The sequence below is a fragment of the Salvelinus alpinus genome, chromosome 17 (assembly GCF_045679555.1).
Source record: "Salvelinus alpinus chromosome 17, SLU_Salpinus.1, whole genome shotgun sequence".
In the NCBI taxonomy this organism is placed as follows: domain Eukaryota; kingdom Metazoa; phylum Chordata; class Actinopteri; order Salmoniformes; family Salmonidae; genus Salvelinus; species Salvelinus alpinus.
In genome coordinates this window covers 48,820,306-48,846,659 of record NC_092102.1, presented here as the reverse complement: position 1 = coordinate 48,846,659, position 26,354 = coordinate 48,820,306, and the positions used below count along the sequence as shown (strand labels likewise).

General features: G+C 42.6%; 2 protein-coding genes across 6 annotated transcripts in view; one reads left to right on the top strand and one right to left on the bottom strand.

Annotated features, from left to right (window-relative positions):
- Nucleotides 1-26,354, bottom strand: part of LOC139543128 (arginine-glutamic acid dipeptide repeats protein-like) — a 350,494-nt gene that overhangs the window by 215,229 nt on the left and 108,911 nt on the right. The window lies entirely within an intron of this gene.
- Nucleotides 18,181-26,354, top strand: part of LOC139541894 (uncharacterized) — a 33,248-nt gene continuing 25,074 nt past the window's right edge. Inside the window, exon 1 of the mRNA XM_071346776.1 lies at nucleotides 18,181-18,365. Coding sequence (XP_071202877.1) covers nucleotides 18,181-18,365 — 185 coding nt within the window. The remainder of the gene's footprint in view (nucleotides 18,366-26,354) is intronic.

Genomic DNA, 26,354 nt, shown 5'->3' with positions numbered 1-26,354 from the left:
ATTCTCCGGTACTTTTATATATTTTTTGTCACTTGTTCTAAAATTTGCGCTCGCAAGCCAAAAGTGGTCCCAGACAATTATGTATTATGTCACATATGTGCACCGCGACATTGCTCATTCGGCTGTGTGTGCATCTTGCTAGCAGCGGTTACTCAAATGGCAAGAGGCTGCAGCACATTGGCAGAAACTCAAATTGCCAGGGTGCTGGCCCACGTGTGGGAAAAATGCTTCCAGAAAGTCACTTTCAAACTAGGGAATCCTGGTCTAGTTGAGGTAAAACAGCAATTCTGCACTACATAATGACTCATCCAGAAGAAAGTGGGAGTAAACAAATAAAATAAATAAATAAATACTAGTTGCTCTAAGTTCCGGAACATGTCTTTGAAGCTAGAATGCTTAATTGTTACATCCATTTTTGGACTACATGAATGATACATATTCATTGATTCTTGAATAATATAACGTGTAAATGCCTTGTGAGCGTAGTTCAACTGTCGTACCCACCCCTTCACAAGCCAATATAAGCTTGTTTTACTCTAGTGTTTGTAAACAATGTAAATGTTAACATAGTATATCCTCAAAACAATTGCTAAAACTATAAAATGTTGATCTCATGAATGGTCAGTCATTGTATCCATAGCTCTGCCTACCGTTGGGCCAGTAACCGAAAGGTTGCTTCATCGAATCCCAGAGCTGACAAGGTAAAAATCTGTCGTTCTGCCCCTGAACAAGGCAGTTTAACCCACTGTTCCCCGGTAGGCCGTCATTGTAAATAAGAATATGTTTTTAACGGACTTGCCTAGTTAAATAAAAGATTACACACTGAATTTGAGAGCGGTTACATTTCTCCAGGCCCATCCCTCAGCTGTTTACCAAAACAGGGGTGGGGTTCTGCTTTGTTATGGTTTCAATTAAAAGGGATTGTCCTGTACTTATGTATACTTTTTAGCCAGTAGTTCTGAAAGTAGTGCTCACGAGCCAAAATCGGTCCCGGAAAATGACAGACTACGTCGCATGTTCTGTTCTATTCTGTCATTATATGTTAACCTAGAAGACTAAATAAACTCTTACTCACCAGAATAATGTCATACATTATAGAACGAATGCTTCAATCTAGTTGACATTGTTTCTCTGTCATGTCTGCTTGTTTTGTGGAGCAAAGACGTTTAAGCACCGGAGAGAAAATGCAATAACACTTCAAATTAAAACATTTGGGGGAAGAAAAAAAAATAAAAAATTCTGGGCAAAATGTCCAAATGACATCAGTTTGACCGGTTATGAGGAAATAAAAAGCTGTGAAAACAACCCAGTGTGTTTCTGATAAGATACATATTTTGTGGTTGAAATACTATCAGCTTTTATGACGCATTGGGGGCAGCAACTCTACAGACGGCCCCTAACTGCTCATTCAAAAATGCAGATAGAGCTTATAGGCCTACAGTCTGTGTTCAGATTTCAGTTTCCATTTAACCCATCTGAACACTTGGTTACAATTCCATTTGACGTCCCATAAGACTATTTGAAGTTCCCGTCTTGTGACTGTTGAATTTGTATAGCGCCTCACTCACCACACAACATAGGCACTGTTATCCTCCTGCGTTATCATTTCAACACATCTTTCCCAAACATAACTTTTCTGGTTCTCCCTTCTCTTTATTTTCAACTCTCTCCATTTCGCAGATTTTCTCATATTTGAATTAAACAACAGGACATTGTCCTTCTCATGTCAGTGGATAGACATGAAATTGCTCTGTCCGTTCCCAAAAGCGTTTGGTGATTAAGGGTTATTTTTTGTAGGCTTATTTGGCGAGCATAAAATTAGGCCCGAAAGCTTAAGTTTACGCATTAATTCCAGATAGCTTAAAAATAACCAAAGAAAAAACTCAATGTAGAATAAATTGAACAAGAATTATACATTTATGGATCTTTTGAATGTATTGTTTTAACCCAATATAAACACCGGGAGTGCGGTTTATGAGTCCCCCGAGATCACCCAGAAATAGTTATTACAGTCCCCCTGAGATCACCTAGAAATAGTTATTACAGTCCCCCTGAGATCACCTAGAAATAGTTATTACAGTCCCCCTGAGATCACCTATAAATAGTTATTACAGTCCCCTGAGATCACCTAGAAATAGTTATTACAGTCCCCCTGAGATCACCTAGAAATAGTTATTACAGTCCCCCTGAGATCACCTATAAATAGTTATTACAGTCCCCCTGAGATCACATATAAATAGTTATTACAGTCCCCCTGAGATCACATATAAATAGTTATTACAGTCCCCCTGAGATCACCTATAAATAGTTATTACAGTCCCCCTGAGATCACCTATAAATAGTTATTACAGTCCCCCTGAGATCACCTAGAAATAGTTATTACAGTCCCCCTGAGATCACATATAAATAGTTATTACAGTCCCCCTGAGATCACCTAGAAATAGTTATTACAGTCCCCCTGAGATCACCTAGAAATAGTTATTACAGTCCCCTGAGATCACCTATAAATAGTTATTACAGTCCCCTGAGATCACCTATAAATAGTTATTACAGTCCCCCTGAGATCACATATAAATAGTTATTACAGTCCCCCTGAGATCACCTATAAATAGTTATTACAGTCCCCTGAGATCACATATAAATAGTTCATGCATAGCGTTTACAGGATGGATGAATGATGAATGAGAGAAACCAGAGGATGAGAGGAGTGGCTTTTGACAGAATACAGTGACATGGTTGATAAGAGTACGACTCTTCCTCGACATGACCCGCAGCTTGTTATCTGGAGAGCGTGCGTGTGCGTGTGCGCATTTACGTGTGTGAGTGTACGCAGTGTGTTACTGCGTGTGTGTGTGTGTGTTTGTTGTACACCAACTGACAGGGCAGCTGCTCTTGTTTTCAGCTTCAACACAAACACCAGGGTTGATTACAGCCCAGCAGTCGCCACGGCTACTATTAATCACCTAATGATGAGTTACCACGACGACCGCTGGGCCGTAGAGACACAAACACCTTATATACACACACACACACACTTATATACAGAGACACACACACACACCTTGTACACACAGAAGACACACACACACTTATATACAGAGACACACACACAGAAGACACACACACACCTTATATACAGAGACACACACACCTTATACACACAGGAGAGACACACACACACACCTTATATACAGAGACACACACAGTACACGGACCAAAATCCATCTCTCACCCTTGTGGGTGTCTGTATCACAGGTCTGTCCTGGGGGTGTGAGGGGACAGGAACTATGCTGTGAAACTGCGGCTGTAGACCTAACTGTATCACAGGTCTGTCCTGGGGGTGTGAGGGGACAGGAACTATGCTGTGAAACTGCGGCTGTAGACCTAACTGTATCACAGGTCTGTCCTGGGGGTGTGAGGGGACAGGAACTATGCTGTGAAACTGCGGCTGTAGACCTAACTGTATCACAGGTCTGTCCTGGGGGTGTGAGGGGACAGGAACTATGCTGTGAAACTGCGGCTGTAGACCTAACTGTATCACAGGTCTGTCCTGGGGGTGTGAGGGGACAGGAACTATGCTGTGAAACTGCGGCTGTAGACCTAACTGTATCACAGGTCTGTCCTGGGGGTGTGAGGGGACAGGAACTATGCTGTGAAACTGCGGCTGTAGACCTAACTGTATCACAGGTCTGTCCTGGGGGTGTGAGGGGACAGGAACTATGCTGTGATACTGCGGCTGTAGACCTAACTGTATCACAGGTCTGTCCTGGGGGTGTGAGGGGACAGGAACTATGCTGTGAAACTGCGGCTGTAGACCTAATCCCAGCTCTGCGAGACCCACCACAGGTGCTATAGACACCTAACCACAGAAACTTCATATAGGCTAGGCTACACTATTCAGATCAGTTCAATAACACCCTTCATCTGAAATAAGGATTTAAACATTTGCAAATGTTTGGTTTCTGTCTTTAGTAAATGGCCTGTTTTCTGAGCAAAAAAAATAGGCTTTTTCCCCCCAGTAATTGTCTCAAAAACGAGACAAATTCTCATAAATTACCAAACTGAATTAGAGTGGGGAAAAATAGTGGCTGAAACAGGAACTGTTATGTTATAATGTAGCATGTTATATTTAATGAACTGTTATGTTATAATGTTATATTTAATGAACTGCTGTTATGTTAATGTAATATGTTATATTTAATGAACTGTTATGTTATAATGTAGCATGTTCTATAATAATGAACTGTTATGTTATAATGTAATATGTTATATTTAATGAACTGTTATGTTATAATGTAATATGTTATATTTAATGAACTGTTATAATGTAATATGTTATATTTAATGAACTGTTATGTTATAATGCAATATGTTATATTTAATGAACTGTTATAATGTAATATGTTATATTTAATGAACTGTTATAATGTAATATGTTATATTTAATGAACTGTTATGTTATAATGTTATAATGTAATATGTTATATTTAATGACCTGTTATGTTATAATGTTAATGTAATATGTTATATTTAATGACCTGTTATGTTATAATGTTATAATGTAATATGTTATATTTAATGACCTGTTATAATGTAGCATGTTCTATGATAATGAACTGTTATACATTTTTTTTAATCATTTAACCTTTATTTAACTAGGCAAGTCACCTAAGAACAAATTATTATCTACAATGACGGCCTAGGAACAGTGGGTTAACTGCCTTGTTCAGGGGCACAACGACACATTTGTACCTTGTCAGCTCGGGGATTCGATCTAGCAACCTTTCGGTTACTGGCCCAACGCTCTAACCACGAGGCTACCTGCCACCCCGATGTAGCACGTTCCATAATAATGAACTGTTATAATGTAATGTATTGACGGGCTGTAGTGAGAAAACACCCAGCAGACTCTCAGTGTGACTGATATAAACGGTTGCCTTGGTGACTGAATACTCTGAGAGAACAGTACTGTGGAGGGTGTGAAGGGGCAGGTGAGGCTGGAAGCAATTCCACATCAATCACCACGATCCTCCGGGCAGAACAAAAAAACAAAACAAAATGGAGGGAAAAAGGCAGCAGGAGGCGGGGTGGGGGGGAAGGAGGGAGAAAGAGAAGGTGGCCTTCAGGGTCTGAGATAATAGTAGCTACTTCCCCAGTCACATTACTGTAATGGAGTCACAAGGCTAGCCTAGCAGACACACAGCCAGCCAGGCAGCCAGCAGCTCTTCAATAAACCCATTCCATCTTCAGAACATGTTTCAATGAGACCTCTGAACCACAGAGTTAAAAAAAAAATATATATATATATCTTTTAAAACCCCCAGAGGCGTTCGACTTAACTGCATGCACAGTTCGGCGCGAAGCGACCGTTAGATCCGATGAGGTGTTTCTGCCCGTGAGCTTAGCTAGCCTATGTCGCCATGACGTCGCCCACAAAGCGTGATCGGAGACTTCTATCGGAGAATCAGTTTCTGCCTAGCGTCATACTGTACCGTATTTGGGCCCTGGTCTAAATTAGTGCCCTGTATATTAGGGAATAGGGTGTCTTCTGGGACATCCTCCTGGTAACCTCAATGTGATGGCTCTATTAGCAGTTAGCACATCACCCCCCTCTCCACACCCCCCCCCCCCCCCCACACACAGCAGGTTTCAATTACTAAACACTGCCACACACACACAGAGACATGGACACACACACTTAAAAAGCACACACACACACACACACACACTCACTCACAGGCCCTCCTCCTCCTCTAGGCTTTTAAGGCTTCATGATGGTTTATTCATTCTAAATCACTCCCCCATTACTCTCTCGCACATTAATCTCCCAACGCCGTGGTTTATTCCAAACCTGGCACAGGATAAACATCCCATAATTGGCAGTCAGGTTTTAACTGACTAGTGACTATCTGGAAGGACAAAGCTGTTCGTAGTTTATCACGTTTAGTCATTATTACATGGTTAAAAATTATTATATATATATATAAAAACTTATTTAACAATACAACCCCACCCATCCCCCCAAAAAATGTTTTTATGTAGCCTAAATCTAACAACAATACTGAGCCAATAACATGACAGCATGTTCTGAGAGATTAGCCTCAGTATGTTAGCTGAAGCTGGGAATGACTACCACTTCACAATCCTCTGATCGAACAAAATACGATTGGCAAGGATTTGAGGCTGGGATTTAGTTGCAGAAGCATTTCAGAACGAAACAGTCCCATGAATACAGATCAGTAGTAGTGTGAATAAATACAGCGAAACACGTCCAAAATTGGTGCCCTACTTTTGACCCAAGCCCATAGGCCTCTCATCAAATGATCAAAAGTAGTGCACTGTGAAGGGAATAGGGTAACAGTGGTTAACATTATGGGGGGGGCCCTAGATCCTCAGAGGCCATTTTATGTAGCATTAAGCATGATGACGTTGAGATTAGCAGCGTGTGTCAGTTTCAATACATGACTTAGTCTAATCTAGTCTGATGTCATGTGATATCCAACCTGGAGTCCAACAACAGCAGCACAGGAAGCAAGGGTGTAGGACACACACAAACACACACCTCTACTCCGCCTGTTCCTTGAATTCACTGACCTGACAAGCAACAACCTATTTCACTCAGCGAATCAAAAGCAACGTGCTAAGAAGTCCTATTTTTAGGCTCCATTTGAAAGTTAGTTCAAGAGGTAACGGCAGTACCGTGGCAACGATAGGTTAGAGGAACTCAAACATAACATACACATTTAATACACAGCAGTCTAGCTAGTTGCTGTGGTGGAGGAAACCATTTCTCCCAACAGCACAACAGATAGTAGCCTACAAAATTAACTGACGTATTATTTCTCAACGCAATAGGAAACCCCTTTAAGGACTTTTATCCACCTCGATCCAGCCCCCAGCTCCTGAAGAAAAAGGCGGGGTTGTGTTTAAAGCTCCTCTACCCACGATCCCCCCCCTCTAAACGAGCTGCTCTTGAGAGAGCAGCGTTATCGCAAGGGCGGGCGGGCTGTTGGACCGACTTCTCCCTAGGTGTCATTGACAACGGAGGGTAGAGCTGGCTGGCGTCTCAAACGGCACCCTATTCGTTATAAAGTACACCACATAGGGAGCCATTTGGGATGGTCCTAATGCTATCATGAATCGACTTTGAGTTTCACCAGAGAACCAGGCTTTTAAATCTCCTTTTAATATATATTTTTACTACTACCACTATGGCGATATTATTACTACTACTACGATATTACTACGACAATACTACAACTACATTCCTACTACATTACTACTACACTATTACTACTATAAGTGGCTGATCTGAAGTACTTGCTAGTATCTTTAGCCTCTAGGAAAGGGAATTGTCATTGATTTGACGTACATCCATCCAGCATTTTAAAGGAGAGGCAGAGGTCATGTGATTGTTTTCACAGACACACACCTTACAACACAGACGTTACACCTAGCTAAACCATCATCTGATCACAACGTTATGATAACATTAGTATCTAAACCCCACCAGAGAAGATAAGTCTATTGTTTTTCATGACAAGACATCTACACAACATTATGATAACATTAGCATCTAAACCCCACCAGAGAAGATAAGTCTGTTTGTCATGACATCTACACAACATTATGATAACATTAGTATCTAAACCCCACCAGAGAAGATAAGTCTATTGTTTGTCATGACAAGACATCTACACAACATTATGATAACATTAGCATCTAAACCCCACCAGAGAAGATAAGTCTGTTTGTCATGACATCTACACAACATTATGATAACATTAGCATCTAAACCCCACCAGAGAAGATAAGTATATTGTTTGTCATGACAAGACATCTACACAACATTATGATAACATTAGCATCTAAACCCCACCAGAGAAGATAAGTATATTGTTTGTCATGACATCTACACAACATTATGATAACATTAGTATCTAAACACCACCAGAGAAGATAAGTCTATTGTTTGTCATGACATCTACACAACATTATGATAACATTAGCATCTAAACCCCACCAGAGAAGATAAGTCTATTGTTTGTCAGGAGAAGACATCTACACAACATTATGATAACATTAGCATCTAAACCCTACCAGAGAAGATAAGTATGTTTGTCATGACAAGACATCTACACAACATTATGATAACATTAGCATCTAAACCCCACGAGAGAAGATAAGTCTATTGTTTGTCATGACAAGACATCTACACAACATTATGATAACATTAGCATCTAAACCCCACCAGAGAAGATAAGTGTATTGTTTGTCATGACAAGACATCTACACAACATTTTGATAACATTAGCATCTAAACCCCACCAGAGAAGATAAGTATATTGTTTGTCATGACATCTACACAACATTATGATAACATTAGTATCTAAACACCACCAGAGAAGATAAGTCTATTGTTTGTCATGACATCTACACAACATTATGATAACATTAGCATCTAAACCCCACCAGAGAAGATAAGTCTATTGTTTGTCAGGAGAAGACATCTACACAACATTATGATAACATTAGCATCTAAACCCTACCAGAGAAGATAAGTATGTTTGTCATGACAAGACATCTACACAACATTATGATAACATTAGCATCTAAACCCCACCAGAGAAGATAAGTCTATTGTTTGTCAGGAGAAGACATCTACACAACATTATGATAACATTAGCATCTAAACCCTACCAGAGAAGATAAGTATGTTTGTCATGACAAGACATCTACACAACATTATGATAACATTAGCATCTAAACCCCACGAGAGAAGATAAGTCTATTGTTTGTCATGACAAGACATCTACACAACATTATGATAACATTAGCATCTAAACCCCACCAGAGAAGATAAGTCTGTTTGTCATGACATCTACACAACATTATGATAACATTAGCATCTAAACCCCACCAGAGAAGATAAGTCTATTGTTTGTCATGACAAGACATCTACACAACATTATGATAACATTAGCATCTAAACCCCACCAGAGAAGATAAGTATATTGTTTGTCATGACATCTACACAACATTATGATAACATTAGTATCTAAACACCACCAGAGAAGATAAGTCTATTGTTTGTCATGACATCTACACAACATTATGATAACATTAGCATCTAAACCCCACCAGAGAAGATAAGTATATTGTTTGTCAGGAGAAGACATCTACACAACATTATGATAACATTAGCATCTAAACCCTACCAGAGAAGATAAGTATGTTTGTCATGACAAGACATCTACACAACATTATGATAACATTAGCATCTAAACCCCACGAGAGAAGATAAGTCTATTGTTTGTCATGACAAGACATCTACACAACATTATGATAACATTAGCATCTAAACCCCACCAGAGAAGATAAGTCTATTGTTTGTCATGACAAGACATCTACACAACATTATGATAACATTAGCATCTAAACCCCACCAGAGAAGATAAGTGTATTGTTTGTCATGACAAGACATCTACACAACATTATGATAACATTAGCATCTAAACACCACCAGAGAAGATAAGTCTATTGTTTGTCATGACATCTACACAACATTATGATAACATTAGTATCTAAACCCCACCAGAGAAGATAAGTATGTTTGTCATGACAAGACATCTACACAACATTATGATAACATTAGCATCTAAACCCCACGAGAGAAGATAAGTCTATTGTTTGTCATGACAAGACATCTACACAACATTATGATAACATTAGCATCTAAACCCCACCAGAGAAGATAAGTCTGTTTGTCATGACATCTACACAACATTATGATAACATTAGCATCTAAACCCCACCAGAGAAGATAAGTCTATTGTTTGTCATGACAAGACATCTACACAACATTATGATAACATTAGCATCTAAACCCCACCAGAGAAGATAAGTATATTGTTTGTCATGACATCTACACAACATTATGATAACATTAGTATCTAAACACCACCAGAGAAGATAAGTCTATTGTTTGTCATGACATCTACACAACATTATGATAACATTAGCATCTAAACCCCACCAGAGAAGATAAGTCTATTGTTTGTCAGGAGAAGACATCTACACAACATTATGATAACATTAGCATCTAAACCCCACGAGAGAAGATAAGTCTATTGTTTGTCATGACAAGACATCTACACAACATTATGATAACATTAGCATCTAAACCCCACCAGAGAAGATAAGTGTATTGTTTGTCATGACAAGACATCTACACAACATTATGATAACATTAGCATCTAAACACCACCAGAGAAGATAAGTCTATTGTTTGTCATGACATCTACACAACATTATGATAACATTAGTATCTAAACCCCACCAGAGAAGATAAGTCTATTGTTTGTCATGACATCTACACAACATTATGACAACATTCGTATTTAAACCCCACCAGAGAAGATACTGTCAGGACAAACACACAGAAACACATGAGATTTCATCATCACTAGAGAAATCCTACGTCTTGTCGAGGGAATGCTTAACGAAAGGCTCACCAATGCCCCCTATACACAAAACAAAGACTGTTGGTTGTTACTGCTAGGTGTTGTTGACAGTAGCAGCAAAGCCTTTGTTTGTTTGTTTGTTAATCAGATATAGAGAGGGAACATCTGCTGCTGTGACAAAACTAATAGTGAAATCTGAGTGTGCACTCCCAAATAGGACCCTATCACCTACGTAGTAGACAACTTTAAAATAATTGTGCACTGTGTAGGATATAGGATGCCTATCAAACTGGAAGAGAGAAAACAGCCTGTATTCACAACTGCCCTGTACCATTTAGTCAATTCAAACTGGAAGAGAGAAAACAGACCTTATTCACAGGAACACTGTCGTCCTCCATTCTCAAACCACTTCAGTAGAAACAATACCATGTTTACAACACAGAATTTAATAGATTAGACCTATATTTTATCTCTAGGGAACTGACACTAAACGCAGGAAACAAACTAGCACAAACAGATGTAACTGTAGGACTGATAGCGCCGAGGTTTCAAACCAACAGCACACAGAACCACAACCACAACGACAGACATCTTCAAAGAAGCGGAGGACATCGTCAAAGAAGCGGAGGACATCGTCAAAGAAGCGGAGGTCATCTTCAAAGAAGCGGAGGACATCTTCAAAGAAGCGGAGGACATCGTCAAAGAAGCGGAGGACATCGTCAAAGAAGCGGAGGTCATCTTCAAAGAAGCGGAGGACATCTTCAAAGAAGCGGAGCTCATCTTCAAAGAAGCGGAGGACATCGTCAAAGAAGCGGAGGACATCTTCAAAGAAGCGGAGGACATCTTCAAAGAAGCGGAAGTAATCTTCAAAGAAGCGGAGGACATCGTCAAAGAAGCGGAGGACATCGTCAAAGAAGCGGAGGACATCTTCAAAGAAGCGGAAGTAATCTTCAAAGAAGCGGAGGACATCGTCAAAGAAGCGGAGGACATCGTCAAAGAAGCGGAGGACATCTTCAAAGAAGCGGAGGACATCTTCAAAAGAAGCGGAGGACATCTTCAAAAGAAGCGGAGGACATCTTCAAAGAAGCGGAGGACATCTTCAAAAAAAGAGAAGGGATCCCAGTAACAAGGCCATTAGGTCAGCACGCAAAACCATTTCTCCGCATACATGGTTTAGTTGATCTGGTTGCAGGCAGGCGCCCTCCTCTCCAAGCCCATCTAGGAGCAGATGGTTGTGTGTGTGTGTGTGTGTGGTGGAGGTAGTGGAGGGAACAAGCTGAGGGCCTGCATTGAAAAGCAACACAATATAATGGCTGAGCCAGAAGCACAAATCTCTTCCCTCCACCCCCACTAGATACCAGGGTGATGGTGTTACCTCACATTAGAAAAGGCTTATTGTTTCACAGACGCCCTCCTCGACTCTTACAGCCGCTAGCTAACCACCACCCTAAACCACCAGGCAACCGTCAAAAAAAAAAAGGGGCAATTCTTTTCTCAGAAAAGGCCTTTTACATCCTTCCTTTGTTATGTTCCCTCCCTCCCTTCCTCCCAGACAGATCTAGGACAGTCCTCCCCCAGTGCCAGAACTAACACGTAGATGTGTTAACAATAAACACTACAGAAATACACCAGTAAAATAAAATGCCTATTCAGGATTTATAAGTAGTTGTTTAAGAAGAAGGGGAGGTGGCTGCTTGGAGAGCAGTAAGCAGACCTCTTTTAAAATACCTTCACTTGAAAACTGAGAAAAGTGGCAATAGTACTGGTTGTCCATTTTGAGACGCCGTAGCCAGTATATACTTCCTCAAAATAGCCCGAATCTTAAGATAACTCAAGAAATGTCATACATTGACATTTTTCCCATAAATATTTTATTTGCACAATTTTACACTGAACAAAAACAAACATGTATAGTGTTGGTCCGATGTTTCATGAGCTGAAATAAATGATCACAGACATTTTCCACAAACACAAAAAGCGTATGTCTCTTAAATGTTGCGCACAAATTTGTTTACATCCCTGTTAGTGAGCATTTATCCTTTGCCATGATAATCCATCCACCTGACGACAGGTGTGGCATTTCTCTACCATAAGCCGCCTCTCCAATGTCGTTTTAGAGAATTTGGCATTACGTCCAACCAGCCTCACAACTGTGTACAGCGTCGTGTGGGCGAGCAGTTTTCTGATGTCAACGTTGTGAACAGAGTGCCCCATGGTGGCGGTGGGGTTATGATATGGGCAGGCATAAGCAATGGACAACGAACACAATTGTATTTTAATCGATGGCAGTTTGAATGCACTGAGATATCGCGAAGAGATCTTAAAGCACATTGTAGTGCCACTGCCATCACCTCATGTTTCAGCATGATATTGCACGGCCCCACGTCGCAAGGATCTGTACATTACTCCTGTAAGCTGAAAATGACCCAGGTCTTCTATAGCCTGCACACTAACCAGACATGTCACCCGTTGAGCATGTTTGGGATGCTCTGGATCGACGTGTAACGAAGCATGTTCCAGTTCCCGCCAAAATCCAGCATCTTTGCACGGCCATTGAAGAGGAATGGGACAACATTCCACAGGCCACAATCAACAGCCTGATCAACTCTATGCCAAGGAGATAAGTTACACTACATGAGGCAAATGGTGGTCACACCAGATACAGACTGGTTTTCTGATCCACACCCCTACCTTTTTTTAAGGCATCTGTGACCAACAGATGCATATATCTGTATTCCCAGTCATGTGAAATCCATTGATTAGGGCCTAACGAATTCATTTAAATTGACTGATTTCATCATATGAACTGTAACTCTCTGAAATTGTTGCATGTTGCGTTAATTTTTGTTTCTCAATAAAAAAAAAAAAAACTGAAAACCAGTCGTCTCTCGTTGAATGACAACAAAGACTTTATTGAAGGATCCCAACTGTTGACCGATCACCGACAAAAAGGGGGCGTAGACTGGGCTCTGAACTTCGGCTTGCCTCCAGAAAAAGCTGTTGTGTACACGAACAGTTGAAAAAAAAACTCACCCGTCCAAAACAACAACAACAAAAAAAATCACAAAATGTCATCATAACATATGCATGAAGTCTTACGAACGGTTTTCGGCTGGGAAGCACGCCGACGCCTTTAAAGGATGTTTGAATGTGTCTCAAATGACATCCCATTCCCTATGGGCCCTGGTCCAAAGCAGTGCACTACATATTCCCTATGGGCCCTGGTCCAAAGCAGTGCACTACATATTCCCTATGGGCCCTGGTCCAAAGCAGTGCACTACATATTCCCTATGGGCCCTGGTCCAAAGCAGTGCACTACATATTCCCTATGGGCCCTGGTCCAAAGTAAAGCATGAGACCAGGGATGAGCTCCCTCTGTCCTCAGGAGAGCCAGGTCTGTTCTAGGATTGTGGACGGTGGAGGGAGGCCGCTTTCTAAGAGGTTTCAGTGAACCCAACACACAGAGGGTGTTTTAAAGCGGTAGTGTACAGTAGCCTAGCGATCTGCAGATTAGCTGTGAGCAGTGGAGCGTGAAATGGAGACTTGATCCTTACCTGATAGCGTAGCTCTGCCTCAAGCAAAACACAGCCAACTGCATATCTCTCTCATCATCTGATAATGTATAACAACCGTAATATATTAGATTACATATCACATCTTTTCACTGGGCAGAAATAACGCACCACACCGCTGTAAAAATACCAGGCCGTTTCATAACATAGCCTGACTAGTAGTGATGGGGGATGGGGGAGGGTATTGATAGTTACATATCACAATATTATATTGATACTTTGCATCGATAAAAAAAAAAAAGAAAACATGGTTTTGCTAGGTAGCGTTAGCTAGCGCTAGTCAGAAAACATGGTTTTCTGACGCAGCTGTACATGCGTCAAAACTTAGATAATTCTCCATCTCTAGCTTGTTCTATTCTTTCTAAATAGTCAGCCAACATGTTTTCAGCACTTATTTTCGATGACTGATCAAAACTAGTTCTCTCATGGCTCTCTCGTCTCTGATATAGTAAGCAATGTGTTTGGAACATCAAATCGGAATAGAAATCTCAGTATCACAATACATGTAGAATCGTGAAAATCGCAATGCATATAGAATCGTGATAATCACAATACATATCGTATCGGCACCTAAGTATCGTGATCATATCGTACTGTGAGGTCCCTGGCAATTCCCTAAAAGCCCTAATTACCACCAGTGTTATACAGTATGAATCTATAGTCAGGCTTCTTTAACCAGCACCACGTCATTACCACCAGTGTTATGAGTCAATGGTTGAGTAATCCCTAGTTCCCATTGTGCTGAGGCACACCATATGCAGCATCCATGCATACTATATATCTGCTGCATACATCAGCCTCATACTATACCAGCTGCATACTATATCAGCTGCAAACTATATCAGCTATCAGCTGCATACTATATCAGCTGCAAACTATATCAGCTATCAGCTGCATACTATATCAGCTGCAAACTATATCAGCTATCAGCTACATACTATACCAGCTGCATACTATATCAGCTATCAGCTGCATACTATATGAGCTACATACTATATCAGCTATCAGCTGCATACTATATGAGCTACATACTATATCAGCTATCAGCTGCATACTATATCAGCTGCAAACTATATCAGCTATCAGCTACATACTATACCAGCTGCATACTATATCAGCTATCAGCTGCATACTATATCAGCTGCATACTATATCAGCTGCAAACTATATCAGCTATCAGCTGCATACTATATCAGCTGCAAACTATATCAGCTATCAGCTACATACTATACCAGCTGCATACTATATCAGCTGCATACTATATCAGCTACATACTATATCAGCTATCAGCTGCATACTATATGAGCTACATACTATATCAGCTATCAGCTGCATACTATATCAGCTGCAAACTATATCAGCTATCAGCTACATACTATACCAGCTGCATACTATATCAGCTATCAGCTGCATACTATATCAGCTGCAAACTATATCAGCTACATACTATATCAGCTATCAGCTACATACTATACCAGCTGCATACTATATCAGCTATCAGCTGCATACTATACCAGCTGCATACTATATCAGCTATCAGCTGCATACTATACCAGCTGCATACTATATCAGCTATCAGCTGCATACTATATCAGCTGCAAACTATATCAGCTACATACTATATCAGCTGCATACTATATCAGCTATCAGCTACATACTATATCAGCTACATACTATATCAGCTGCATACTATATCAGCTATCAGCTACATACTATATCAGCTACATACTATATCAGCTATCAGCTACATACTATATCAGCCACATACTATATCAGCCGCATACTATATCAGCCACATACTATATCAGCTACATACTATATCAGCTATCAGCTACATACTATATCAGCTACATACTATATCAGCTACATACTATATCAGCTACATACTATATCAGCCACATACTATATCAGCCACATACTATATCAGCTACATACTATATCAGCTACATACTATATCAGCTGCATACTACACTGCTCAAAAAAATAAAGGGAACACTTAAACAACACAATGTAACTCCAAGTCAATCACACTTCTGTGAAATCAAACTGTCCACTTAGGAAGCAACACTGAGTGACAATAAATTTCACATGCTGTTGTGCAAATGGAATAGACAAAAGGTGGAAATTATAGGCAATTAGCAAGACACCCCCAATAAAGGAGTGATTCTGCAGGTGGTGACCACAGACCACTTCTCAGTTCCTATGCTTCCTGGCTGATGTTTTGGTCACTTTTGAATGCTGGCGGTGCTCTCACTCTAGTGGTAGCATGAGACGGAGTCTACAACCCACACAAGTGGCTCAGGTAGTGCAGCTCATCCAGGATGGCACATCAATGCGAGCTGTGGCAAGAAGGTTTGCTGTGTCTGTCAGCGTAGTGTCCAGAGCATGGAGGCGCTACCAGGAGACAGGCCAGTACATCAGGAGACGTGGAGAAGGCCGTAGAAGGGCAACAACCCAGCAGCAGGACCGCTACCTCCGCCTTTGTGCAAGGAGGAGCACTGCCAGAGCCCTGCAAAATGACCTCCAGCAGGCCACAAATGTGCATAAGTGGACAGTTTGATTTCACAGAAGTGTGATTGACTTGGAGTTACATTGTGTTGTTTAAGTGTTCCCTTTATTTTTTTGAGCAGTGTATATCAGCTATCAGCTACATACTACATCAGCTATCAGCTGCATACTATATCAGCTGCATACTATATCAGCTACATACTATATCAGCTGCATACTATATCAGCTATCAGCTACATACTATATCAGCTGCATACTATATCAGCTATCAGCTACATACTATATCAGCTGCATACTATATCAGCTGCATACTATATCAGCTATCAGCTGCATACTATATCAGCTGCATACTATATCAGCCGCATACTATATCAGCTGCATACTATATCAGCTGCATACTATATCAGCTGCATACTATATCAGCTACATACTATATCAGCTGCATACTATATCAACTATCAGCTGCATACTATATCAGCTACATACCATATCAGCTATCAGCTGCATACTATATCAGCTGCATACTATATCAGCTGCATACTATATCAGCTGCATACTATATCAGCTACATACTATATCAGCTGCATACTATATCAGCTGCATACTATATCAGCTACATACTATATCAGCTGCATACTATATCAACTATCAGCTGCATACTATATCAGCATACCATATCAGCTATCAGCTGCATACTATATCAGCTGCATACTATATCAGCTGCATACTATATCAGCTGCATACTATATCAGCTGCATACTATATCAGCTACATACTATATCAGCTGCATACTATATCAACTATCAGCTACATACTATATCAGCTACATACCATATCAGCTATCAGCTGCATACTATATCAGCTGCATACTATATCAGCTGCATACTATATCAGCTGCATACTATATCAGCTACATACTATATCAGCTACATACTATATCAGCTGCATACTATATCAACTATCAGCTGCATACTATATCAGCTACATACTATATCAGCTACATACCATATCAGCTATCAGCTACATACCATATCAGCTATCAGCTGCATACTATATCAGCTGCATACTATATCAGCTGCATAGGAAATCATCCTTCATAACTGCCTCAAATTTCTTGCGCTGCCTTCACCAGGGCTGAGTGCTGATTCAGGATCAGTTTTGCATTTTAGACCATAATAAATATGATAGATGTATGAGCTTATAGACCTGATCCTAGATCAGCAATAATACTGAGCTGCTTTGTGAATACAGGCCCAGAGCATATTCAGAGGTAGTGCAGGTTGTATAGCCTAGTCTAGAGTCTAGCTAAAATAGCTCATAGCCCATGTATCAACAGCCTTCTAAAGGGTGTTCACCACAGAGCTGCATTCATAGTGTTTACACACACACACACACACACACACACACACACACACACACACACACACACACACACACACACACACACACACACACACACACACACACACACACACACACACACACACACACACACACGAGACGGTGCTGTAGTGGAGCAGATGGAGAGCTTCAAGTTCCTCTGTGTCCACATCACTAAGGATCGATCATGGCCCAAACACACACAGTTGTGAAGAAAGCAATGCCTCTTCCCCTTCAAGAGCCTGGAAAGATTTGGCATGGACCCTCAGAACCTCAAAAAGTTCTACAGCTGCACCATTGAGAGCATCTTGACTGGCTGGATCACCACTTCGTATGGCAACTGCTTGGCACCCGACCACAAGCCACAACAGAGGGTTGTGCGTACAGCCCAGTACATCACAGGGGCCGAGCTCCGTGCCATCCAGGATCTCTATACCAGGCGGTGTCAGAGGAAGGCCCTAAAAATGGTCAAAGACTCCAGCCACCGAGGTGATAGACTGTTCTCTCTGCAACAACACGGCAAGTGGTACCGATGGAACCAACAGGACCCTGAACAGCTTCTACCCCAAAACCATAAGACGGCTAAATAATCTGTTCAAAATAGTTCAACAATAGCTACCCGGAATATTTGCACTAACTCTTTTGACTCATCACATTCCCTGCTGTTACTGTTTACTATCTATCCTGTTGTCTAGTTACTTTACCCCTACCTACAGTATACTGCTGTTACTGTCTATTATCTATCCTTTACCCCTACCTACAGTATACTGCTGTTACTGTTTAATATCTATCCTGTTGCCTAGTCAGTTCATCCCTACCTATATGTACATATCTACCTCAATTACTTCATACCCCTGCACATGGACTCGGTACCCTGTGTATATAGCTACAGTTGAGGTCAGAAGTTTACATACACCGTAGCCAAATACATTTAAACTCAGTTTTTCACAATTCCTGACATTTAATCCTAGTAAAAATTCCCTGTCTTAGGTCAGTTAGGATCACCACTTTATTTTAAGAATGTGAAATGTCAGAATAATAGAGAATTTTTTATTTCAGCTTTTATTTCTTTCATCACATTCCCAGTGGGTCAGAAGTTTACATACACTCAATTAGTATTTAGTAGCATTGCTTTTAAATTATTTAACTTGGGTCAAACGTTTCAGGTAGCCATCCACAAGCTTCCCACAATAAGTTGGGTGAATTGTGGCCCATTCCTCCTGACAGAGCTGGTGTAACTGAGTCAGGTATGTAGGCCTCCTTGCACGCACACGCTTTTTCAGTTCTTCCCACAAATGTTCTATAGTATTGAGGTCAGAGCTTTGTGATGGCCACTCCAATACCTTGACTTTGTTGTCCTTAAGCCATTTTGCCACAACTTTGGAAGTATGCTTGGGGTCATTGTCCATTTGGAAGACCCATTTGCGACCAAGCTTTAACTTCCTGACTGAAATGTTGCTTCAATATAACCACATAATTTTCCTCCATCATGATGCCATCTATTTTGTGAAGTTCAACAGTCCCTCCTGCAACAAAGCACCCCCACAACATGATGCTGCCACCCCCGTGCTTCACGGTTGGGATGGTGTTCTTCGGCTTGCAAGCATCCCCGTTTTTCCTCCAAACATAACGATGGTCATTATGGCAGGTTATGTCGATACAGGACTCGTTTTACTGGATATAGATACTTTTGTACCTGTTTCCTCCAGCATCTTCACAAGGTCCTTTGCTGTTGTTCTGGGATTGATTTGCACTTTTCACACCAAAGTACGTTCATCTCTAGGAGACAGAACGCGTCTCCTTCCTGAGCGGTATGACGGCTGCGTGGTCCCATGGTGTTTATACTTGCGTACTATTGCTTGTACAGATGAACGTGGTACCTTCAGGCATTTGGAAATTGCTCCCAAGGATGAACCAGACTTGTGGAGGTCTACAATCTTTTTCTGAGGTCTTGGCTAATTTCTTTTGATTTTCCCATGATGTCAAGCAAGGAGGCACTGAGTTTGAAGGTAGGCCTTGAAATACATCCACAGGTACACCTTCAATTGACTCAAATGATGTCAATTAGCCTATCAGAAGCTTCTAAAGCCATGACACATGACAATTTTCCATGCTGTTTAAAGGCACAGTCAACTTAGTGTATGTAAACTTCTGACCAACTGGAATTGTGATACAGTGAATTATAAGTGAAATAATCTGTCTGTAAACAATTGTTGGAAAAATGACTTGTGTCATGCACAAAGTAGATGTCCTAACCGACTTGCCAAAACTATAGTTTGTTAACAAGAAATGTGTGGAGTGGTTGAAAAACGAGTTTTAATGACTCCAACCTAAGTGGATGTAAACTTCCGACTTCAATTGTATGTTATTACCTCATACCCTGCATATGGACTCAGTACTGGTACCCCGTGTATAAAGCCATGTTATCGTTACCCATGGATTTATTCCTCGTGTTATGTTTCTATTATTGGTTTCCCTCTACATTGTTGGGAAGGGCCCTTCAGCATTGCACTGTTAGTCTACACCTGTTGTTTCTCTCCACATTGTTGGGAAGGGCCCGTCAGTCAGCATTTCACTGTTAGTCAACACCTGTTGTTTCTCTCTACATTGTTGGGAAGGGCCCCATTTCACTGTTAGTCTACACCTGTTGTTTCTCTCTACATTGTTGGGAAGGGCCCGTCAGTCAGCATTTCACTGTTAGTCTACACCTGTTGTTTCCCTCTACATTGTTGGGAAGGGCCCGTCAGTCAGTATTTCACTGTTAGTCAACACCTGTTGTTTCTCTCTACATTGTTGGGAAGGGCCCCATTTCACTGTTAGTCTACACCTGTTGTTTCTCTCTACATTGTTGGGAAGGGCCCCATTTCACTGTTAGTCTTCACCTGTTGTTTCTCTCTACATTGTTGGGAAGGGCCCGTCAGTCAGCATTTCACTGTTAGTCTACACCTGTGGTTTCCCTCTACATTGTTGGGAAGGGCCCGTCAGTCAGCATTTCACTGTTAGTCTACACCTGTTGTTTCCCTCTACATTGTTGGGAAGGGCCCGTCAGTCAGCATTTCACTGTTAGACTACACCTGTTAGTCTACACCTGCTGCAGCAGAGCTGAGCGACTGCATTCGCAGCACGGGGCAGACACACACACACAATAAAGATTAATAGTGTAATGTCCCTTCTATCTCTCTTTCAGCACCTCCTTACTGTTTTAGTGCTGCCTTTCCCTCATATAGCACAACAAAATGGACACCCTTCACCTCCTTACTGTCTGTGAGCTGCCTTTTCCTCATATAGCACAACAAAATGGACGCCCTTCACCTCCTTACTGTCTGTGTGCTGCCTTTTCCTCATATAGCACAACAAAATGGACGCCCTTCACCTCCTTACTGTCTGTGAGCTGCCTTTCCCTCATATAGCACAACAAAATGGACGCCCTTCACCTCCTTACTGTCTGTGAGCTGCCTTTCCCTCATATAGCACAACAAAATGGACGCCCTTCACCTCCTTACTGTCTGTGAGCTGCCTTTCCCTCATATAGCACAACAAAATGGACGCCCTTCACCTCCTTACTGTCTGCTGTCTTTCCCTCATATAGTACAACAAAATGGACGCCCTTCACCTCCTTTCCCCTTCTAAAACACACCTCCCCCTTCCCTTCCTCTCCCTCCCTCCCAGTCTCTCCCTCACACACACAACTCCCCCTTCCCCTCCTGTCCACTATTTAAAAGGCTGAGGGGACATCTTTGCCGTTGCACCAACTGACAGGCTGTCTCTTCCTCAGTGTTTCCCCCCTCCTCTACACATAAACACCTTAGTAAGCAAGCGCTCTGCTAAATAATGATGTTTCTTAATCAATCCCTGCCCTTCCTCCTCCTGGGCTCCCGAGTGGGGCAGCGGTCTAAGGCACTGCATCTCAGCGCTAGAGGGGTCACTACAGACACCCTGGTTCGATTCCAGGCTGTATCACAACCGGCTGTGATTGGGAGTCCTACAATTGGTCCAGCGTCGTCCGGGGTTTGGCCCAGTGTAGGTCGCCATTGTAAATAAGTTCTTAACCGACTTCCCTAGTTAAATAAAGGCATCAAACAGTAATGAACAGGGAACAAGGGTCCATCGGAGTGTCTGATCTCTGCTTTCGACAGCAAGGGGGTCAACAGTATGCCCTTCTACCCTCTGTCTCCCTCGCCCTCGCCCTCAGTCTCCACGACACTGTCAGATAGATAAGGATGGACACTCCCTCCCTGTCCGCCTGAGGTTAAGACAACATTTCTGCTTCCCCTTAGGTCTGCTTCCCTTAACAGAACTCCCCCCTCCACTGCTGTAGTTCAGGCTGCTCTCTCCTCCCCCCTCCACTGCTGTAGTCCAGGCTGCTCTCTCCTCCCCCCTCCACTGCTCTAGTTCAGGCTGCTCTCCTCCCCCCTCCACTGCTGTAGTTCAGGCTGCTCTCTCCTCCCCCCTCCACTGCTGTAGTCCATGCTGCTCTCTCCTACCCCCCTCCACTACTGTAGTCCAGGCTGCTCTCTCCTCCCCCCCTCCACTACTGTAGTCCAGGCTGCTCTCTCCTCCCCCCTCCACTACTGTAGTCCAGGCTGCTCTCTCCTCCCCCCTCCACTGCTGTAGTCCAGGCTGCTCTCTCCTCCCCCCTCCACTGCTGTAGTCCAGGCTGCTCTCTCCTCCCCCCTCCACTGCTGTAGTCCATGCTGCTCTCTCCTCCCCCCCTCCACTACTGTAGTCCAGGCTGCTCTCTCCTCCCCCCTCCACTGCTGTAGTCCATGCTGCTCTCTCCTCCCCCCTCCACTGCTGTAGTCCAGGCTGCTCTCTCCTCCCCCCTCCACCTGGTAGTGGAAACAGAATTGTAAAAATACATTACATTAAAAATACAATAAAAATACATTAGGTCAATTCCAGGATTATTAAGGGTGTTTTTACAAGTTACAATGAAACGAGAGGATTCGCATGAAAGGCTTGTTGATTGCTAGTCTTCGTCTCTTACCCCAGATCAATAGACACACACCAGTAGCATACCTTAAAAAGGGCCAATCAGCAGTCGCTGCCTCCCATTTCTGCACTTGTACATTAATATGTAACCATTGATTCTTGAAGAATCTAATTTATAAAATGCCTGAGCTTAGTTCAACTGTCGTACCTCATCAGAACACAAAATACATGTATATATATATATATTTTTTTTAAACCTTTATTTAACTAGACAAGTCAGTTAAGAATAAATTCTTATTTACAATGACGGCCTAGCCCGACCAAACTTGGACGGCGCTGAGCCAAATTGTGCGCTGCCCAATGGGATTCCCAATCACGGCCGGTTGTGACACAGCCTGAATCACAGCCTGTTTTACTCCAACATTTGTAAACAAAGAACATGTAAACAAACACAATATAAAAACTCAACAAGGGGTTACAACTATTATTTGTATATAACGGATGGTCAGTTCTTGCATGCATAGCTCTGTCTATGAATTTGAGAGTGGTTACATTTCTCCAGCCTCATCCCTCAGCTTGTTTCTACCGAAAGAGGAGCAGGGAGGACGCTTTGTTATTGTTACGACTGCTGATTACCACTTTAAGAAGTTCAGATGCAGATTAAATACACACCCAAATATGTTACAGATACTATTATAAAAATAAAAGTCCCATACACAGCATGCAGCACAGAAAACAATCAAATGTATTTTTTACAAAAAGCCGTTTTTTTACATCATAAAATAATAACCACAGTGGTTTTAGAGGGTGCGACAGTTTAACACCTCAGGAGCAAATGTCAGTTGGCTTTTCCTAGCTGAGTATTATTAGGTTGAGAGAGAGAGAGTCGAAACAGCAGGACCGGGACATGGTAGCACATCCATTGAAAAAGGGTTCCCCCCGCCCCGCCCCAAATCTGTGGGAAAACCATTCCACTCCGATCCCATTTATGGATGGGTGTATATTTGAATTCGGTGTTTGAATGGCCTGCTCATTCTCCATTTTCGTTACATCATCCCGCTCCTCCTAAAAGTGATCGATAGTATATCTTGGCACTGTGATGATTGTGAGCTCTCAGGTTCATACGGAGAGTTATGATCTTCACGGATCTCACTCTCCGTCAGCTCCCAGCTGTGGTGGATAGGGGCCGGACTTGTATACTGATGGTTGTGAGCGCAATCAAGCTGGGCCTTCCCGGGTATATCGACAGGAAACATAGTACACTACTTCCTCTTGTACATTACTTCCTCTTGTACACTAAAGACCTGGGGATGAGTTGACAGCATAGTACACTACTTCCTCTTGTACACTAAAGACCAGGGGATGAGTTGACAATATAGTACACTACTTCCTCTTGTACATTACTTCCTCTTGTACACTAAAGACCAGGGGATGAGTTGCCAACATAGTACACCACTTCCTCTTGTACTTAAGCATCTATTATTAGTATTAGGAAACTAAGTCTGTAGAGAATCACAATATACAGCACGTGTAGGCTGAATAGAAAGCATAACAAAACAAATATCAGGATTCACGCAGAATTTGCATGACACACATTTTGAGATGCTAGGACAGAAGCCAGCAGGTAAAGTACTTGTGACAACAGCCCAGTGACATATGACATTCATTGTGGTATGCAAATGTAACTGGTTTACCTAGACTGAAGGAAATGCACAAAATGTGTCCGGATAATATCAGTGTGTAAAAGTCTATTTAAAAACCAAAACATTTATTGAGTCATATGATACGTTATCCCCCCACCACACAGAGGTCATTATAATAGTAAATATAGCAGGTATCTAAAGAGCATCTCCTCATCACACCGACACCAAAGCCACCTTGAGGCGGTCTACCAACGCCATTACTGTAGATAACTACAGTGTGGTATAAACGGCAGCACCACGTAGCATCACCATGTAGCATCACCATGTAGCATCACCATGTAGCATCACCATGTAGCAGCACCATGTAGCAGCACCACGTAGCAGCACCACGTAGCAGCACCACGTAGCAGCACCACGGAGCAGCACCACGGAGCAGCACCACGGAGCAGCACCACGGAGCAGCACCACGGAGCAGCACCACGGAGCAGCACCACGGAGCAGCACCACGGAGCAGCACCACGGAGCATCACCACGTAGCATCACCACGTAGCATCACCACGTAGCATCACCACGTAGCATCACCACGTAGCAGCACCACGTAGCATCACCACGTAGCATCACCACGGAGCATCACCACGGAGCAGCACCACGTAGCATCACCACGGAGCAGCACCACGTAGCATCACCACGGAGCAGCACCACGTAGCATCACCACGTAGCATCACCACGGATCAGCACCACGTAGCAGCACCACGTAGCAGCACCACGTAGCATCACCACGTAGCATCACCACGTAGCATCACCACGTAGCAGCACCACGTAGCATCACCACGTAGCATCACCACGTAGCATCACCACGTAGCATCACCATATAGCATCACCATGTAGCAGCACCATGTAGCATATATCAGCACCACGTAACATCTAGCATGTAGCAGCAGCACCATGTACCACGTGGCTGCAGCACCATGTAGCAGCAACAACAGCACCACCATGTAGCAGCAACAACAGCACCACCATGTAGCAGCAACAACAGCACCACCATGTAGCAGCAACAACAGCACCACCATGTAGCAGCAACAACAGCACCACCATGTAGCAGCAACACCATGTAGCAGCAACAACAGCACCACCATGTAGCAGCAACAACAGCACCACCATGTAGCAGCACCAACAGCACCACCATGTAGCAGCACCACCAGCACCACCATGTAGCAGCAACAGCAGCACCACCATGTAGCAGCAACAACAGCACCACCATGTAGCAGCAACAGCAGCACCACCATGTAGCAGCACCACCATGTAGCAGCAACAACAGCACCACCATGTAGCAGCAACAACAGCACCACCATGTAGCAGCACCACCATGTAGCAGCAACAACAGCACCACCATGTAGCAGCAACAACAGCACCACCATGTAGCAGCACCACCATGTAGCAGCAACAACAGCACCACCATGTAGCAGCAACAACAGCACCACCATGCAGCAGCAACAACAGCACCACCATGTAGCAGCAACAACAGCACCACCATGTAGCAGCACCACCATGTAGCAGCAACAACAGCACCACCATGTAGCAGCAACAACAGCACCACCATGCAGCAGCAACAACAGCACCACCATGCAGCAGCAACAACAGCACCACCATGCAGCAGCACCAACAGCACCACCATGTAGCAGCACCACCATGCAGCAGCAACAACAGCACCACCATGTAGCAGCAACAACAGCACCACCATGTAGCAGCACCACCATGCAGCAGCAACAACAGCACCACCATGTAGCAGCAACAACAGCACCACCATGTAGCAGCAACAACAGCACCACCATGTAGCAGCAACAACAGCACCACCA